The sequence below is a fragment of the Oxyura jamaicensis genome, chromosome 2 (genome assembly GCF_011077185.1).
Source record: "Oxyura jamaicensis isolate SHBP4307 breed ruddy duck chromosome 2, BPBGC_Ojam_1.0, whole genome shotgun sequence".
Lineage (NCBI taxonomy): Eukaryota > Metazoa > Chordata > Aves > Anseriformes > Anatidae > Oxyura > Oxyura jamaicensis.
The window spans coordinates 78418117-78433071 of NC_048894.1; the positions used below are offsets into that span (position 1 = coordinate 78418117).

Here is a 14955-nt window from a genome sequence, read left to right on the forward strand (position 1 = left end):
AATCATTTGATGCTTAATCATTTCCCCTAGTTAGGCTGAGAAACTCCAGTTTGATTCTGGCCTAAATGCACCTACTCTACAGTAATGTTCAATGTCTGCACTAACCCCTCGTGTCAGACAAGAAGAACTTTCCTTGTTCTCCATATAAAACAAGTATTTCCATAATACCTGCCTTCTGGTCATACAGTAGATATTAAATGATAAAGGTGGCCTCTCTATCCTTTAAATAGAAAAAAACATAACTGTTCCTTTTTTGCTTATTTGCAAAGTGAAACTGTAAAGCCCTAGGATAAAACTGCCTTGAACCTCAGGGCTGAGTTAATGCTGCAGGGCAGGAGTGCTTCGCAGGGCCACCCCACCAGCTGAGTGAGCACCACTCACTCACTGGCTTGTCAACAAGAGTCTCTTCCCCTGCTTGCCAGAACCAGAAAGTGTTGTCATATACATACATTATGTAAACAAACTGTCAGCTAAAAATGCTTTCCTCCCCTCAGTGTCTCTCAGTCCCAGTGTTAGATTCCAGTCTTGCACTGATGAGCATTTTAATACTGGGTTTTGGGACTTGTGGCAAAGCTATTAACAGGTATAAAAAACAAGAAAACAATGACCCAGAACACCTGAAAAGTTCTTAAAATATCAAGATATAAAATTATGAGGTACAGCTATTTTAAGCATTTGCATATTTTTGATTCTGATAGTGCTAACTCAGCTTACATTGCAAAAGCGGGGTCGTCTGGTAGCAATCATTTTTGTTATATTTGCTTTCAGAAAAAAAAAAAAAACTATTATTATTTTTAAAGAAAAAACTTTTCAACTTAATAAAACCTTTATATCCAGCTTAAATCCAATTAACAGTTTTAACAAGTTATTCCATGGTTTATTTCACTTTCAAATTGTGAAACATAAAAAACATTACTTTGATGCATATCACCATCTCAGTCACAGTTTGAAGGCACTGCCTACCACAATTACTCAAGACAAACCTGAGACTCATTAGCACAAATGTCTTCCTCCTGTTCCCAATACTGGCAAGATGTTTCTAACACACACTTGAGAGAAGCTCTACTTTGGGGCAGAAACAGCTTGCCTTCCAGACAAATCCCATGTATGCAGCAGTGAACATACTTACATTTGTTAGTGGGGCATGTGAAAACATGGAGAACCCTTCAAAGATATATTCATGGTCATCATACTCAATAACAGTAGGTCTGTCTGTCTAAAAAAGCAAACAAAACCACCATGGAGTAAACAAGAAGCAGTACTACTTCCCCCACTGAAAGCAAAATTAGAACTAGTTAGAATTATTTATAAAGATACTTACTAAGAAGTTTGTGGGAGGTGACACTGTAATTCGATAGTGGTATAGTCTTCCAGCATTGTTGGTCATGGGGCGACATGGTTTAATAGGCTTAAAGAAAGAGATAAGTTGAATTATGTGTAAAGTCAAGGCAAATTTAGATTAAAAGAGAGAATAAAGCATTTCTAATAGCCATGAAATATGCACTAAGAAAAATTAAATAAAGCAGGTAGTCATAATTAGCTCTTACAGGAAGAAAGTGGGCCTTATCTGTAGCCACTTCTAGAAATATTTCTAAAGCTATTCAAAGCAGAAAAAAAAAAAAGGTGAAAAATGCTGCTGTAGTTTATTCGTTTTCCATTTGACTAGCTTTCCTATGCACAGCAGTTAGCTGTCTACATACCAGACTGATCTCTCCTTTTTTTTTTTTTTTTTTTTTTTGGTATTAATTTGTTTCAGGGAACTAATTTTAAAGCTTCACAAAAAATAAATTTGGACATCGCATAAGAAGATCTCAGAATGTCATCAAGAGAGACAAATATCCACTCATGTGCTGGGGGCAAGTCTGGAGCTCCAAAGAGAAGGGACTGGACCATCACTGCAGAGCATGGCACATGTAGCTCTGCTCTGGTAGGTTGTGATGCTCTCTGGTGAGAACAGTAGACCAGCAGGCAGCCTCTCCCTGCACTCTAATGCAAGGCCAAACCATGGGGATTTGCAATTTGCTCCAGCTTGTTCTGAAGCAGTCCTGTTTGAAGACCTAAAAATACTCAGCAATCAGACAAAAACAGAGTTCCTCCTGGGTACAACATGCTGCAGTTCAGAGGCTGCCACCAAGCTGTTCATGTGTCTGTCTGCAGGAAAAACCCCTGTGCCGAGCGGGGTACTTCACAAAACATTACAGAAGTTGGCCTTGTGCAATGGCAAGGCAGCTGCACCACTGCACAGCTCTGCGCAGCCTGCAGAATCCATCCAAAAAATAGGGTAATTATTTTGTTCAGCTGCAAATTAAGTTTCTCATTGCTATGACAAGGCGGGTAAGAACCAGCTAGTTTAAAAGCTAAGTGTGATTATCTGCAGGACTCTAAAAATTCATACATCCCTAATTTTTTGAAGCCTCAAATTCCAAGCTGGCCTTGCTCCAGTGAGTAGCTGCCTTTGTGCAGCAGGTTTTATTCATCAGTTTTCTCCCACTAAAATTTTCTCTCCTCTTCTCTGCAAGAAAAATACTACAGACAATGTGGAAATAATTGATCCTGGAGTGATTTACAGACAGCTTCAGACCAAAGCTATTTTTCTGAAATGGAATAATTTATGCTTTGCAACATTCACAAATCCTCAACTGCAGAGAAATAAAAGAACGTTTCAGTAAGTATGTGTAAAAAGGCATACTGAAAAATTTAATTCTTAAAGAGAAGTTACAAAGGTAAATTGTAAAACTACATACTAACATTCTTAAATGTTTAGAACAAAGTTTTTTAAAACTTAAAACTTTAGGTGGTCCAAGCACTACTATTTCCAGAAATACTGATCACAAAGCATGCTCTGTACAAATGAACATTTCTACAGAAAATAACCAAACGGTATTTTGACAACATTTTTCAAAATAAAAGCAACTACCTTTATAAGTGTTCCACGAAGCTGATGGACTCTTCCAGGTACTCAGTAAGAACTCAGTAAACTGTTTGACAGTCTGCAGTGCAGACATGCTGTACTGCTGAGACAACACCTCCTCTTGGAAATCTTGCTGCTCCTCCAGCAGCAGATTTAGTGATTTATTTACTTTTCCTTTTAAAGCAATCCCTTCACAATAAAAGGACCCTCATAACATACTCATCCACTTGAAGATGGGAGACATTTGACCACTTTTTTAAAAGGCAATTGTGTTTCAGAAGCTTATAAAACCTATAACTGAACATACAACAGACACAAGTTTTCTATAGCTCTCTAGTGATTTCATTACTGGTACCGCATTTTAAATGTGAGGTGTCTTGGTTTTAGCTAGGGTTACATGATTAAGGGATTTAATGTCATACAGGAGTTTTTACTAAGCCTGTAAGCCATGGAAAAAAAAAAGCAAGAAAAACAGATCAATCCAAGTACAAGCCTACTGCAGCAAGTTTGTATTCAAAATTGCAATTCTTACAACTATTTACCTCTTCACCAGGATAAATGCCATGCCTTATCCCTGTTCGTCGGGCTTTAGCACTGCATTTGCACAGCGGTCCATCATTCATCTGTCAAAAACAAAACAGGATTCTGCTTTTATTGAAAAATCATAAGTGATTGCGTCTGGACAATTATTTTGCTTTCAATGCCAGCAGCACTGATTCTTCTAAAAACGTGTCATTCTTAGATTAAGTGGATGTTCTTAAGCCAGTAAAGAGGAAAACAGTATAGACTAACATGAGAAAACTGTAAAATAGCACTAGAATGTCATCACTGATTCAGAAGTACAAAATGGGTAAACGGTGTCAGCAGAACTGTACCTTCCCACTACCATATGCCTCTTTCCCACTTCATATACACACAAACAGCATGTCATCCACCTAAAACAAATCTCAGGCCCTAAACAGACACATGTAATTATTTACATGCCGAAACCTCCACATTCAAACAGTTCCACCCAGTTCATTGACTGAAACCTTGTCCCTGATTAACCCACAGCACTGCTACCACCACAGAGCACAGGGAGTAGACAATTTGAAAGTTTTACTTGATACTTTCAAGTAATGGAAAAAAATCAAATGCATCCCGTGGACAGATCAGTAAAGAAGAGGAAAGCGGATAAAGATACTTACACCAGTATTACATGTAGGGACATCAAGTAGCTATACTTAAAAGAGCCACAGCACACTATAAAGGTAGTCTCTTTTCAACTCTACAACCACATCTGATGCAGGCTATCAATTACTGCAACATCCTAAAGCTTCCTGCTCTTAACATCATGTCCATTGCTGAAAGCCAACCAGAACCAAACCAGAGACACAGTGAAACGATGGGTTCTCCTTACTTTTTTTAATCCCACACGGAGAGACCCCGAGGAAAGCACAGTTTTAATGAAACTGATTCATGTCTATAGGTAGAAGTATACTTCCTCACTGGTTTATATGGTCACAGAGCAGACAAGTTAAATAATGCAGTCAGGATCCAACTGCTCAGCACTCCACCAGAAAGGAGGCCTACTTGAGGCTATTGAAACAATCACCACTTACTTAAAAAAAAAAAAAATCTTGTCCTTAGTTCTTAAAACTGTTTAGCCGTAATACTGCCTCTGTTACTTCAAACGGACAGACCAAGACTGACAGAGATGTGAAGTACCTGTAAGGCCCAGGACTTAAGAAGCTAGTCAGATAGATATCTACCCTGCTCCTTAACACAACTAACAGAAGGAAATGCAGAAAGAGCCATCACAAAGTGATGATAAAACACTGAAATATCATTATCTTACATAAACTAAGGCAATGGCTTCTAACCTCCTCTGACCAAACAAGGAAACAAGCAGGTAACACTTGCAAGAAAAAGGGCATGATGGTAGGTAGCATCAGCTGTAACTATTTATTTTTTGATGACCGCAAGCACTTCTGGACATTAACTGAAGTAACAAACACCACTCAGATTAAAGGGTTGCAAAGATCCATCATAAAAGTCTGGTTACTTGTTGGATAACACTATCCAATTGCTAACTTGTATGTGCCAGTGTGCACAGAAATAATTCCCATCTTATGTAACCATGGTTAGAAAGCATTTTGGCATACCAGATAAATACTGAGGAAAAACAGCAAACCTTCGAATAAAATTACTCGGAAGAAATACAGTACTGACAAGCTCACCATGATTTGATTTCAGCCCTTTCTAGAAAGACAAGGGGGAACAAATCTCAAGGAAGTCTGGGAAAAAGCTTTTCAGCAGGAAATTCATAAGCCATTTATTCCTGAAACTATTCATCCAAGTTATTCCACTTTTTATTTAGCCAATATTATGGGCTAGAACATTACTTTGAAATGTGCCCAAGAGCAACACACATTTTTTTCAGTTAAATGCCTAAACAGTTTGCTAATTTTGTTTTTCATATAAATAAAACCATCTAGCTATGCTCAGTCTTCTTTTTTATATAACTAGAAGCATAAATATGAGTTGGCAATAGGATATGCAACAGACCTTTGAATTACCATAGTGGCAATAAGCATTGCAGTATCTCTTGGCATTAGGATTTGCTGTGTGATAGCCTTATGAATCATACAAAACACCAGTTAAATAAGTTTACTGAGGTGCCATTTGACAAGGAGTTAGAATAGACTGTAAAATATTTAAGTAAGAAAGATGAAAATGGCAAATTTGCAAACAAAAGCTAGTCTTCTGTCCAATGTATACATTCAAAACAACATTTCATGAGCTCAGCAATTACATTTAATGAGAACTATCATCTCCATGCAATTACAAAAGAACCATTAGACAAGAAATTAGGAGCATTAACAGCATATTTAAAACGTTATTTATTATGATCCGAGAGCTTTTAGGTGAATAATATGTAAAACAGATAAACAAGCTGCCTTCCCTCCATCTCAAAACTCATCTGTGTACCTTTATCTTGGGGTTAATAGGACAGCCTAAGTGCACTGTTTGCAATTCAGGTTTTATTACCGCTGCCAGACGTGACTCCAGCTGAATACTGCCCAGGATTCATAAGCTGGAATCACACACTTGAAATCAAAAGTGGCGTGGTTTAAAAAAAAATGAGGTAGAAAAGAGAAAGGAGGAGGAACTGATATTGAAATAGATGTTGCCCAGCATATTTGACAACACTTCAGAATCTTAGGTCTACAGGGGAGAGACTTTCAGAAACGTGGCATTTTCCTCTCACCATACCTGTCCTGGATCGTTGTACCATAGTTCTTCATGGAGACGATCAGGGTGTGCTTTTTTACGCTTAATTTCCGCAATGACATCAAAAACTTCTGAATCCGAACTGCTAGAGCAGCTGCTGTCATCCTCAGAGTCACAGTCTGAGTCACTGGAGCTCTCTGATTCATGGAGACAAAATAAAGTTAGCTGAAACGTTTCCATACATTCTCTTCCCCAGAATCAATACATTCTCTAACATGTCATAGCTCAGCGGCATACTGAAAATTATTAAAGTAGTGCATGATGTTCACACTAATGAAAATGACAGCAATTGCATTTTTTAATTAGAAGTGACAGCAAATGCTATGGATATTAAAGGTCTCCACCAAAGGAGTGATTGCTGTTTGGCTGTCCAGCAGCACCACTGATCAGTTGTAGAACAGCAAGTTCAGTTACTTGACAATGAAATGCTTCATGGAACAAGACTATAAAGCTATAGCCAACACAAATATTACTCTAAAATTAAAAAAAAAAAAAAAAAGGAATACATGACCTGCTGTTTAAAAAGCTAATTCTGATTGCTATGAGTAAAGCGCTTACATCTAGTCTCATTTTACCTAAAAAATGCTCCCTATCCGTAGTAGGGCATTATCTATTCAAAAGGTTCAAGAAAGCACACGTGCTTTATTACAGGATGTGTACTGTTACTCTTTTTTCAAATCAAGTATCTCTAATAAATCAGTTATCACATTAAAAATCACAGATGAGAAGAAAGCTTTCCTCATGACTGAAAAAGCTAATGATAGCTGAGTTGATGATCCATCCTTAAGTTTTACAGATACCCTGTTCCGTGAGATTTCCCCAGAGCTTTTTTTTTTTTTTTTGACTTTTTCCCTGTACTTCAAGCAATTTTTCTGATATATCAAAGGAAAGAAAAATGCTAAAAACAAACAAACAAAAAAAAAACACGTCTCAGGCCCGTTAAGATGGCTCCTTTGCATTGTTGTCAAAGTGATGCTATTAAGTGTTGGGCATAATCTAAACAAAAACAGAGCCTGCTGTCATATATCCCTAAACTCCTGTGGTACTTAGAAGCAACTCTTCTGTATGTAATGTCACTCATTTTCACCGATCTCCTCAGCTCCAATTTAAATAAATACTTTCATAGCCAAGACATATAGCATGATACAAGAAAGGTTCATTATTCTTGGAAGGTGGGATGTAACACTCCTTCCATTTTTTTCATTTTAAGAGAAAGTATATTACTACACTGCTGGTGCTTTGAAATACCCTGGGGAAAAAAAAAAAAAGTAAAATGTATATTTATTAAATAAATTTCCCATTAGCTAAAAGAAAGAAAAATGAAGTGAAAGAACATAAGAACGTAAGCTTTTTTTTTTAAAAAAAAAAAAAAAGGGAAAAATCAAGATGTATTTTTATACAGTCCTTAATTCAGTACAAGATGCTTGTCCTTGGTTTACATAGGTCATATATTCAGTTGCAAGTGTATATATGCATGTTTGAATGCACACATATGCATATTTACAGAAAAAATATGCAAATGCTTGAGTTTTAAAAGTTTTCTGTAAATATTAATGAGCTGCGCAAGTCTAATTTTAAATGAAAAGAGTGTGGGGCTTGTGAGAATAAACCAGAGTTATGAAAGACCAGTATAAAATGTTTGGATTTCATGTATTGAAGTTAGCCTTTAATAATCTAAAAATGGTCCTGGAGCACATTGCTATCTCACTAAAATACATGGCTACTGCTAGTGAAAGGCACAACGGAGGCCTTTGGCTAGGTACAAAAGAAAACAAACTATTAGACCCAACAGAAATATTGCTGTAGGAGAAGCTGGTACAGGCGCCATGTCAGCCTAGGTGCAGTGCAAATGCAGAGCCTTTGGCTCCCCCAGTAACAGTGGAAAAGGGAACACAGCTAAAGTTGCTCTTGGCCCATCATATTTTATCCTAGAGCAGAGAAGGAACATCCTGTGGAGATCCAAGGAAACAAAGCTTTAGACAGGTAGGCTGAATGTAGAAGTTTTGTCCTTCCCTCATGCACATGAAAATACCTTCTGAATAACTGTGCAGCAGACTTTGCTAGCTACTCGTAAGTGAATTAAAACATGCAAATCTGATGTTCAAAAAGGTGTTTTCTTTACACAGCTTAAATAAAAAAGGGATGTTATTGATATTATTATTTCATTTCATCTTTATCTTATTTTAAACCAGCAGCATGTAACTGACCCTGTCGCTATATACACCTGTATTTCGACTTTACAATTTTTGGTATTTGATTGTGAAAGTTACTAGGCTCAGATCTGAGAATCTAAGCATCTCAACAGGAGACCATGAAGCATCACTTACAGAGCGAGCCCAAGAGTTATCTAAATTAACGTGATGTGCCTAAGAATTTCTTGAACATTACTTCCATGGTGGAAAAGATACACTACGTAATACCAAGATGCTGGAAGTACAGTAAGAACAGTCAACAGTTTTAAGTAAACCAAATCAGAAAAAACAGTTTTCAATGAATTCTGAATGAATAAATTGCTAGCAAAAACTATGTCCTGCTGTTTCAACCAATATTTCCCCAATAATTGATACAGCTAGCAGATATATTTCTCTGTGAAACGATCCATATGTGAACCATGATAGTGCAAATCAACTCATATGACTGCTTGTTATGGCACTGAATTCATTTTCCTTCTACATTGTATTTTAGTTGTGCAATTTTGCTTATTGTGATCTTATGCAGAAATATCAGTTTTCAAAGCAGCTTAGCATCACTATTCTTGCTTCCCTTTTTTGTCTAATAAATATGCAGAGCAGGAGCTCCTCACAGCCCCTTATGCACCATACTTTGGTCTATCTGACCATGCTCAGGGTGCTTCCATGCTGTGGAACTTCAGCATTAGGCAGTGCTGGATTCTGTCTTCCCTTAAGCCTTCTAGGTAAAGCATCTAGCTCTACTTCAATCAAAAGCAACAGTAAAACTCCACGGAACTGCAACAGAAGGGATGGATTTGAAAGCAGGTATTAGCCTACTGACATCATTGAACATGCACAAGTACTAAACAAACAAACATACAAAATGATTAACTACAGTTTGCTCCATTTCAAAGCTTTGCTATCATCTCTGCATACCTAAATCTTCATCCAGTTTGGTCTTTGGTGGCTCCCATGGTGGTCTGGCTGCTTTGGCCTTTGCCTGCCGCTTTCCTAACTCCTCTTCAAACTTTTCATACAGATCTCGGAGCTTGCTTGTTCCTACCACAGTAGAATCCCCCTGTTAATTAAAAAAAAAAAACAGGGAAAAAAGCAAAGGCAGTGTTGACACTACAGTGCACAAGACAACAGAGTGTACCAGTATTTCACAAGGAAAAGCGACATAAAAAAAAAAAAAAAAAGATCTCCATGCATGCTATAGCTCAAATGAAACATGGAAGTACTTGATAAGGCTTTAACATACACTGTCACTGCTCCACTAGGTACATGAGCAGAGAACTTAATCTGCTGGTGCATTATCAAACCTTTGGCCTAGCCAAGCAGAGCTATGGCTAAGCATATCTAATACAGCTCGGTATTGATTTCTAAACAGCTCAGATTTAGAAAAAACAGGAGACCTTCTGTGCAAGTATTTTGCTATTCAGAAGAATCATATCACACCCTAGACGCATCGAACTTAACCGATGTTGCCTCCTTTGAAACATTGATTTCACTTTGTGTCATTCTATAAAAGAAAGAAGAAACCTCCTCACTCAATTACTATTTCCTTACTCCCCCAGCAACTGTTATTGTCAAATAAAAAGAACTGACTTCCTCCTTCTGAATGAAATTTCTCCAGGGTTATGGGATGATAGGGTAATTTAGGCAGTTTTGTTCAAATACTGGTGTTTATGGATAAAACCTTCTCTCCTGGAGACAAAAATATCCCTATTTCATGTATCACTAATCTGAATGAAAATAGACTGAAGAAACATGAAAATAGAGAACACCAAAAAAGTCATCATAGGGTTCAAGACTGAGATGGCTGGGAAGAGAAGGATTCAACATTGAATAACACAAAACATGATCCTGCTGAAGTACTCTCATTCATCAGGTAATCAGATAACCAACAAAGGCCTGTGTACAGTGATTTCAGAGGTCCCACAAACGTACCACTTGATCCATTGGGTCATTTGAGTAATAGCTTTCAGAATGGGTACAGCGAACCCAGACTGGTTTAAGCAATTCATCATCTTCATCTTCATTCTTTTCAGATGCATTCTCCTCTGACTCTTTGTCTTTGATACTAGTGTAACTTTTTTCTTTGCTGGTACTCTGACTTTCAGACCACCTTTCTCTGTCCTCCTCCCATCGGGGTCTCTTCCTTTCTCTGCTTGGAGAGCAGCTTAGTGGAAGAAAAACAAAAGCAATTAACTTGGTTTTTAACTTGCAACCGTAAGAAGTATTCTGTGGTTTAGACCTACTATAAAAAAGTTAAATTGAAAGTGCTTTTGTACTTTAAACTTTATTCAATAATTAGGATGAAAAAACACACTAGGTTAGACTGAAATTCTTACTTGTATTCCAGATCAGTTTCTTAATTTTGTTCCAAAGTTTGAAGCCCGTCAACTAAGTTACAGTATTAAGTTTTAATATATATCCCACAAGCTATTTGTATGAGAAAAAAATGATCTTAATGGAAGGATTATACAGAAACCTGTTTGGCATAGCAGATAAATACTGAAGGATTATACAGAAACCCATTGCTTTTGTTAGTCTAACCCTAACAATTCTTTGAACAACACAAGCTCCAAATTTATGATTATTTTTTTTTAATAGTCTTTAAAGCCAATAATGTCACACTGCATTCAACTACCCAGGATTTAGAAGGAAAGGAGCATCAAAACAAGACGAGTTCTTAAAAATAGGATCTAAACATGGAATGAACTTTATGCTATTTTGGTACTTCTCAGAATGGGAGCAGATGTACAGGGGAGTCTTTGAAATGCAGTTGAGTCTCCAGAGATTAATCCTGCTTCTAACTCTACAAGGCCTTGAGAGAACTGTGACATTTGCACGTCTATAAAGATGGTTATAAGATTAATCTCTGAGTTTCAAACCAGGCATGTACGCACACACACTTGATGCACAGAGCCTCATAAATATGAGAGAGACCAAACGTGTCCTCCTTACCTTCCTGTTCTCTTGTAATCTTTTTTGTATGATCTGTCTGGTGATGGTGATCTTCTGCTGTCACGGTGCCTATGCCTCTCCCTCTCCCGCTCCCTTGAAGAGTTCAAAAACAGAAGTTAAATAAGAAATCTGGCATTTCTTACATTCCACATCTGGAAGAGATGCAGAATCAGGCTGAGATCACATTATTCAAAATGACATGACATTCAGTGAAGCCATCTATCTCAATACTATACTTAATTCATACTGTATAGAGAACTACAAATTCACCACAGGACTTGTTGCCATTCGTCCCGTTCTTCCATTACAAATAGTGAAGAGTGAGATTACTGCACCTTTAACCATTCTTAATGCTTCAAGGAACAGAATGAAAACCTTTTCCACACACAGTAGCTTTGGAAGCACAGTGTTAACTCAAATGTTTCAAGCAAGTATTCTTCTCCTGACAGCCACCTCAGGCACATGCAAAAAAAAGCTGACAGACAGAAAATCTACCACACTGACACCATGAATCTTACCTACAAGACTCAACAAGAAGATACACATAAGGAACTTGACCACCCAAACGTATTTCTGTGGCAGCCTCAGCTAACAGGAATTATTGTGTTACCTTAGCTAGCACAGATCACACACAGACAGGTTATCAGACTAACAGCTGACAACTCTTTAGTCCACAGTCATTTGTGTAACTGTCACATCTCCTAGTAAATGAGCGTGCTGATACACAAGGAAGCACAAATACATGCCCTGGGTGGTTTTGTGGGTGAGCAGGATGATGAACCAAGATTTAGGAATGCATATTTAGGTTTCCACATACATACAGATGAAATAGCATGCAATTTTATAAAGCACAAAGTTCATATGAATTATCTACTGGTCTTCCCCACAAACCATCATTCTCCACCTGTGCTTTGTTCAAGCATGGATTTCAGCCTTCAGAGAGCATGCTCTGTTGCCCTCTGATTTGCCTGAGAGATGGAGATGCTGTACAAAAAAACACACCAAGGCAGGTGAGAAGATGCTGAGATACACTGTCAGCTAGACCTGGAAACTGTTGACCTCAACTAGTAACACAGAAATCTTTGAGAAAGAAGCTGCTGGAGATATTTTCAAAACTTAAAACTGAACTTTTAAAAACAAATTGTGAAATTATGTGGCAAATATCTGAGTCACCTACAAAACACAAAGAATTCCACAGACTCATCATAAAGTAAAGGCTCGTGACTTAAAGCCAGCCACATTCAGTTTTAGAAAATCTTATTCTGGAAACCGAAGTGAGCTCAACCAAACCAAACTAAACTCGCTAAATGTGTTTTGTTTGATTGCTTTTGAGTACAGCTATTCTGAAATTAAATCTCTGCATATCTAAATAAAATTGTTTCATTTCCACAGGCATTAAGTGTAAATTCGTGTTTCACATGAGACACATGGAAAAGCTCAGATCTTTAGAATTTGAAGCATGTGATCCAGGTGCCCTGGTAAACTCAACTTTCAAGTATCTCTGAAAACTCTGACCTAGATCATTAGACAAAAAGAGCTAGCAAGAGAGCAAATTTAAGACTAAACAATTGATGGTGTGCTCTAAACCACCACGCAACAAACTGTATTGGGTCAGTTCATAACTCACAAGCTGCTTATATCTACGAAGCTGGGGGACAGAAACTTCCTGACAGATCCCAAAATGAGCAGCCCACACTCATCTACCTGAATCAAAAGACATTAATGTAGCCTACAAAACTTATTTGTTCCTTTGCACTGGTGTGTGATAGTTTTCAACTCAGTCTTCCCTGGACATCACTTGCTGGTTTGCTAAGATCTTCATCCTGAACTGAACTATACATGCCTACACCAGTCTCCCACAAGGATGAAGATGGAGCAGGATGAAAAACTGTGTGAAAAATGTTTTTCAGTAAAAAAAAAACAACACTCACTGTTGCTTTCCAGGGATTAGATGTGTGCATCTATCAGACTACAGACCCCTAGCCTGCTTGCTTCCTACCTACAAATTCAGGGCTTTCTCAAAGGGCAAATTCAGGTAAAATCTGGGACCTTAAGTCTCACACCTAAATCTGTGTGTTTTTTTTTGTTTGTTTTTTGTTTTTGTTTTTTCAAGTACTGGGACTTACTGTTTGTAAGGCTCAACTCTGAACGTGGTCTTCTGCACAAAATTGTGCCCACTCTACTCTCCTGCCAGATATGTCTAAAATCCTATGGTAGACTAGAGCACCAGTCAATTTTCAAACAAGCTTCTGTGCTATCAGCCATTGCCATGGACAAGGAGAACAAGTCTGCCAGCCTGCAAAGGTGCAGCTGGAGCAGTACCTGAAAGATGGCAGAACAGTAGCTCTTTCCATCAGAGTTGAGCACTGGCTACCTCCCACATTAGGATGAAAAACAAGCATGAGGAAAGAACATGAACTCAAACAAATACTGTAGAGCAACAAACAACCTCCTCCTCTGCAGGCAGAAGCTATTCCAAGTTACCTGCTACGCTCATAACTCCTATGATGAGGTGATATCCTTCCTCTGTCATAATCTGTCCGGTGCCGACTGCTTTCCTGCCTCCTCCTGTCAGGGCTCCGGCCTCGATCCCGCCGATCCCCGTGGTTATTGGACCGATGCCTATCCCCATGGATGTGACTGTGCTCACGATGCCGGTGCTCCTCGTAGTGCTTGTTCCTCTCCGGAGATCGTCGATCGCTTTGCGACTTCTCTCCCTGGTATTGACCCGTGTGCCGAAAATGGGTGCTGCCACTACTGCTGTTGGTAGTGCTGCTCTGAAAAGAGCCAGAGTTGTGCTGGTAGCTGTTGAAGTTGGGTGGTGGGAATGACTGCTGTGAATACCCTGCGGAGTACACGGGCTGGTAGCTGACCTGCTGTGGTATGACCGGTGGCGGGGGAGGATGCGGTACTGCCGGAGGGGGCATCATGTAAGGAAACGTGCTTTGCCCAGTAGGAGTTGCTGGCACAGGAGCATTGCTAGGGGTTGGCACTGGTGGAGGAGCAGGAGGGAAGCATGGAGGCACCGGGAAGCTCTGCCTCATCTGATGGCTTGGAAACGGTGGCCTCATGGGACACTGGCTGATGGGATTTTGCGTGGAAGGGGGCACTGGAGGAGGATACGGCACAAAGTCTGGCCTGGGTGGCATGTAACCAGTGGCTGGAGGGCTTGAATAGGAGGTTGGAGGTGCAGTCTGCTGGTCATACTGGTATTGTACAGAGGGCTGCTGCGGGTGAAGCTGCCGCAGGTTCTGAGGGCGGTAAGTCTGTGTTGAAGCTCTTGCTCCTGGTCCCCCCTGACCACGGGGACACCCTCGTCCAGAATGGAAAGACATGGCTCACCTTTAATAAGGAAAATAAAAGTCTAGTGTCACACAAGTTTTGTAGGGGGTCCTTAGCACATTTGCAAGAACTATTGCTGAAACATTGAAACTAGTTTCTGCAATTTCCTTTTAATACAAGTAGATGATGACCACCGTCTTTCAATGGGAATTGTACATTCCTCAAAGTGTTAGTACAGGTCCTTGTGGCCCTTTGATTCCTCTAAACCTTTAATCCACGACACCAGTCTATTAGTAGTAATCCAGAACCCAAGCTGGATCACACTCTGGCTTAGGGTAATGTTAATTC

At 39.0% G+C, this 14955-nt stretch overlaps 1 protein-coding gene across 1 annotated transcript in view; it reads right to left on the reverse strand.

Moving 5' to 3' along the window:
- Positions 1–14955, reverse strand: part of DROSHA (drosha ribonuclease III) — a 68339-nt gene that overhangs the window by 52392 nt on the left and 992 nt on the right. The window contains exons 2-9 of the mRNA XM_035316402.1: positions 13810–14667; positions 11326–11418; positions 10306–10537; positions 9292–9433; positions 6167–6321; positions 3454–3534; positions 1322–1408; positions 1130–1216 (exon numbers count right to left, since the gene is read on the reverse strand). Coding sequence (XP_035172293.1) covers positions 1130–1216; positions 1322–1408; positions 3454–3534; positions 6167–6321; positions 9292–9433; positions 10306–10537; positions 11326–11418; positions 13810–14660 — 1728 coding nt within the window. The 5' untranslated portion in view covers positions 14661–14667. The remainder of the gene's footprint in view (positions 1–1129; positions 1217–1321; positions 1409–3453; positions 3535–6166; positions 6322–9291; positions 9434–10305; positions 10538–11325; positions 11419–13809; positions 14668–14955) is intronic.